At 45.9% G+C, this 5,376-nt stretch overlaps 1 protein-coding gene across 1 annotated transcript in view; it reads right to left on the reverse strand.

Moving 5' to 3' along the window:
* Positions 1–5,376, reverse strand: part of LOC118098679 (B-cell receptor CD22-like) — a gene marked incomplete at its 3' end in the record, with an annotated part of 28,419 nt that overhangs the window by 19,988 nt on the left and 3,055 nt on the right. Inside the window, exons 2-5 of the mRNA XM_047343509.1 lie at positions 4,641–4,840; positions 3,569–3,909; positions 3,250–3,286; positions 3,019–3,119 (exon numbers count right to left, since the gene is read on the reverse strand). Of these exons, the coding sequence (XP_047199465.1) occupies positions 3,019–3,119; positions 3,250–3,286; positions 3,569–3,909; positions 4,641–4,840 (679 nt within the window). The remainder of the gene's footprint in view (positions 1–3,018; positions 3,120–3,249; positions 3,287–3,568; positions 3,910–4,640; positions 4,841–5,376) is intronic.

The following is a 5,376-nucleotide window of genomic DNA, read 5'->3' on the forward strand; positions in this document are numbered from 1 at the left end:
TAGATGCTTTCCCTGCTTGTGCTCAAACTCTGCGCTTGCACTCAGATATTTTGTTGCTTGGACAGATTTCCTGTATTTAATAACTACACACTATGGTTTCTGTAAAACTCTCTTTGTACGGATGTACTCTGAAGTCGTCCATCTTGGTTATGTTTGTCACAGTGGCTCTGACCTGAGGCTTCACACCAGGTCTTCCTGCTCCTCTGTGTCTTCTGTCTGTGCTGCAGCAGCGACGTTCTCATACTCAGGACAGTTGTGTGACTGATGGGGGAGAGATGAGAAAATATTAAGCCTCACTGGACTTTATTCATGAAACCTGCATATAATCACAGTTCATTCAAAATAGTTTGAACGTTGTTGCTCCCCCTGTCCATTCGTTTGTTTGTTCATCAGCAGGATTACACAAAAACTGATAAACTGATTTCCACAAAACTTCATGGAAGGGTTGGTCAGTCAGTATTGTTCATGTGCAATATGATGGGCTTGATATACAACCGTGACACATCTGGAAATCCTGAGTATTGATGGTTTAAGGTTCTGGTGCAATGAACAGGGGGTCTAGGCTGTAAAAGTCAGAGTGCTAAAATCACCTGCTCCAACAGTCAGATGTAAGGTGGCCTTATATTAATCCATGTTCCATGCTCCTAAGTTTGTTGATTTTCATTAATTACCGTTTGTTATTTTGCTACTTTGAACTTGGACATAATTTAATTACTATACGTTAAGTTACCAGTTGACATGGACTAGACGTCAGGCCACCTCATATACACACATTCACACACGCAAGTGTAGACCACACTACAAAAGCAGCGAAAATACATTCTTAAGGCTGCAATATTGTATAAGTGCTATAGAGAAAGAGATTGTACACTGTGTATAACACTGTAGTGGCTCATTGGGTGACCTGCTGTTACCTTTTCTAGCCAGTAGGGGGAGGTACCCAGTCGTCCTCTCTGGTGAATCTACTCTGTGGAGAGTTTTTTTACCTGTCTGCATCCTGTCAGCCATTTTGCTGCTCAAGCTACAAGCACACTACCTGCTTTGCTCAGATTCTGTTATATCGTGTGGAAGTGTGAGGTCACCCTGCTGACCTGTTGGAAGGTGCAGGGATTCTTACTATTCAACGCTCAGGTTTTTGGTGAGAGACGAATTCTCCGGTGCCAGAGAGGACATCCACCGAAGAACCAAGACTCCAGTTAACTGGATGGCGAGCCAACATGCAGATCTTTGAGAGAGATTCAGACTTCCATGTTCCTCTTCACTCCACGGTGTGGTAGGACAGACACTGTACCAAGACGGACTGGGCCCCAACGATCAATCCACCAGTTTGACATTTAAGACTGGACTCACGGACGTTCAAGGGACTTTTATGTGCACACTTTTTATTTTATTTATTTCTGTTTATTATTTTGGGTAAATTTATGCTGTATTGTAAGTGTCAAACAAACTTGAACTGCAGGTTATGTGTTCTAATACAAGTTCATTCAAAGTAATCCCGGTGTTAATTCTCGTTACTGATATTCAAGTCCAGGGCTCCTGTTTACCTCGTATCTCTGATCCTGCTCCACATTTACACTCTTTCTAGTGTAACCAAGGGTCACACAAGCATTCGTCCACCTCGTCTCTGCAACGGGACCCGCAAGCAGTTCAACTCACGGGAAGAAGACAATAAATGGGTCATTGACGTGACGCCTATATTTTCTGTCCGACTGCATTTTCTTCTGTTAAAAAAAGGTTTAAATACATAAAGAAATACCGTATATATGTAGTACCTGTCCCGTATATGTACACACTTTAAATTTCCAAAAACCATTAGTTATTTAAATGTTTCTGTTTTTTAAAGTGTCAAAATATCATGTGGTGCGCCCGTCCGGCCATGACTGCTGTTGTGAAAACTTCTTTGAAATTACTCAAAATTTATTCAAATTTATTTTCTGCCATATTTGGCATGCGTTCGAAAGTCTTTTGTAATCCTGTACAAAATTGCAAAGCATTTGCATTTATATTTCCATCATAGTATACAAACAAACTTTGTCCGATGATGTCCATTTTATGAAATATCATGTGGTGCGACCATCAAGAAAGGACCAATTTGGGACTTTGATGTTGAAATCCATTCAAAGACAGGAAGTTGCATCATAAACCATTGGAGCGTCTGTATGTGTGAAAACAGAATGATGATAACAGATGACAGACATTGTGTTTAACATTTGGGGACATATATGATATGATGTGTTAAAGTCAAAGGTGCTCAGGTGAGTGGAGGCACTGAGTTACAACAGCAAGGTTGTTAAACTGACACAGGTAAATTCTTCTTGTTGTTAAGTGAGAGGTATTTTTCAATGATTTCCTGTTGCACTACTGTTTCCAGACTCCCCTGAATGTCCACAGATCTCCAAACCATAGTCCAGTTTGTAACGTGGACTTAAACGTGACATATTCTGACCCTTTTCCACAATTAGACAGAGTTTCTACCTAATAAAACGTGTGAAGAGCCCTGTTCAGAGTGGCCTGTTTGTGGGCGTGTCTCTACAAATGTTAATGAGCCTCTGCTCCCCCTGCTGGGAGGTGTATGTATGACGTGTGCACAGGAGCAGGGTTTTGTTTTCACCACTGTCTGTCTGCTGAGAGCTGTTTGCTCATCACGTGAATGTGCACAGTGAAGGAAATATCTTTCAAGTTTACTGAGGATGGTGAAAGCTTTATGGATGTTTTTACTGATGCTGGGTGGATTCCTCTTTGTGCTGCTGATGGTCTGACTGTGAATATTTATGGGGCAGAAGTCAAATGACCCATATCTGCACATTTAAAATGTAAAGGACAAAGAATGGGACAGATTCAATATCTCTTCACTTAATAACCTGTGTTTCACTCACATGTCACAGTAATAAAGATGTTTGCTGAACTCCTTCCCAGCTCATTCTCAGCTGTGCAGTAATACTCTCTGAGGACAAATTGTGTCTCTTCACTGAGAGGTTGAACTTGTTTATCTCCACTTCTCTTGTACCAGGTGTATTTAGCTGCTGGGTTAGCATCACTGCTGCAGGTCAGAGTCACCGAGCTGCCCTCCATGATCTCACCAGAGGGACTCGCTGACACAGTGGGAACCTTTGGAGCATCTGAAGGATAGTTTATATTAACACACAAAGGGTGAGAATACAATCAAAACACTGTCTGTATTATTTGTTAAAAGTTTAAATTTAAATTATTTCCACATTATTGTAGCTTCATGAGGAGGAGTAAACTCACACAATGTAGGAGAAGGGAAACGCTCATGTCCTTCTATAGCACAGTGATAGCTGTCTTCAGCATTAAAGTGTTGGAGGTGAAAGTATTTTTTTCGTCCAACAAGTTTATTGTTATTGTACCAAACGTAGGAAAGATGATCAGGGAGCTGACACCTGCTGTGACAGGTCAGCTCTGTCCAGGTAGAATATGGATTGGCTGTTGATCTCCTCACATGTACCTGGAGCTGAGGGTCTGTGAACAAACATGTGATTTTATTTCAACATACACACTAACATTTCAAACTGCCTCTAATGTAAATGTTACCTGTGACAGACAGAGTGACTCCAGCTGAACCAGTAAAACTCCCAGTAGGTTGGTTTGTTGTGAACCTGAACTTGTACACAGCTGAGTCGCTCTCTCTCAGGTTAGAGATTCTCAGAGTGCACTTGTTGTTTTCACAGAGATACTCCACACGACCTGAATACTCCGGATCAGTCCTTAGATCAATGTGAATCCCTTTACTCACTTGAATGAACCAGAAAGTTTTCTGAACAGTAGTATCAAGGTAATTCCACCTGGATGGGTATGTGTAGGTACAGTTAATGTCCACTGTTGATCCTCTGACGGCACAGATCTCAGTAGAAGTGTAACTCACACCCCAGTCAATCTGACTCCTTACCACTGTAACACAGAGCACATCAGAGAATCAGAAGATAAACTTATACATTTATAAAACTAACTCCCTGTATTTTCTCTGGTGAATCACCAGTCGGCAGGTTTTCATTTCAACCCTTCTGTTGTCCCTGCTTCCCCCGGCTGTTGGCCCCCTCACATAGCCCACCACATATTAGCACGCACACGTAGTGCAATAGACAAGTGGGCAGCCCTTCCAGATGTATTTGTTACACCCGCGGCACACGGTGTGAGTTTTACAGTCCTTTTTCCTGGGGCATATGTGACACCTCTTCCTCTTACTCGCCCCGAGCGGGGCTGCTGCGGCGGCGACTAGGGCTAGGGAGGAGGCCGGACGCTCGGGTCGAGCGTCGCCGTTGTGGTCAAGAGCTCTCCGTGCGGCGACGGCGGCGGCTTTCAACGGGCTTCACAACCGCCGCGGGCGCTTCCGTGCGGGGCATGTGCTCCCTTCGTGCGATGAACGGAGTCACAGCCGCCAATTTGTCCGTGGCGCGTCTCACTCGTCTCGCGGTCGTCGAAGCGCAGCAGTCTGAGTACGTGTGGAAGAGTTTTAGGGGCATCATGGCACGAAATATCGCCCAGCCACTCTCGACGTCCCACAGGCTGGTGGCGGCCTCGCCCCCGGGACCTGTACACGCCGGCTAAGATCAGCAGCCCTACGTAGGCACGCAGGTCGGTCTCGTCCATCCCTTTCCAGTCGTCGCCGTATTTTCGACGACCTTCCCGATTTGTCATCTCCAGGATGATGTTCTCTACCGTCGGCGTGACGAACAGGTGGAACTTCGAGGCTAGGTCACGGGCGCGGGACGTCGCGTGCGTGGTGGGGCCCGGGGGGACCCCGATGGGCGTAGCGGCGGCGCATTGAGCCGCAGCAGAGGAGGAGGAGGAGGAGCAGCGGCCCTCCTCTTGGTCGTACGCCCTCGAGGACCATGTTATTTCTCCGTTTCTTGACAGGAAGGTCTCTCTTTCCACGAGTCCGGTGGTGGTGGTGGTGCCATGGTCTTGTCCTTCTTCTTCTTCTCCCGAGGATGAGCACGATGACGAATCTGCAGCAGCATCACACATTGGGTCTTCGTCTTCGTCTTCGTCGTCTCGGTCTTCTTCTCTGTCTTCTTCTCGGTCTTGCTCTTCCGCGTCCTCTTCGGGTTCAGAGGATTGTTGCTGGGAGAACAGCTGTTGGAGAACCTGTTCTCTGGTGAAACGCGCTTGACGTGACATCGTGACCTGGTCAGGGAGAACGGCACACGGAGAAAAACACCGGCTTCTCTGTGGGGTCTCAATGACCCCAGGAGAATTGGATAATGACAATCCGTGGGTCACCCTAACTCTAACCCTGACCAGCCAGGGCTTGCAGATGATCACACGCATGCACGCACGCACACACACACACACACACACACACACTCTGGGTCAATCCGACCCAGGAGCAACACGAGGGTTAAGATGATGACGATG

This window comes from Hippoglossus stenolepis, chromosome 2, assembly GCF_022539355.2.
Source record: "Hippoglossus stenolepis isolate QCI-W04-F060 chromosome 2, HSTE1.2, whole genome shotgun sequence".
Lineage (NCBI taxonomy): Eukaryota > Metazoa > Chordata > Actinopteri > Pleuronectiformes > Pleuronectidae > Hippoglossus > Hippoglossus stenolepis.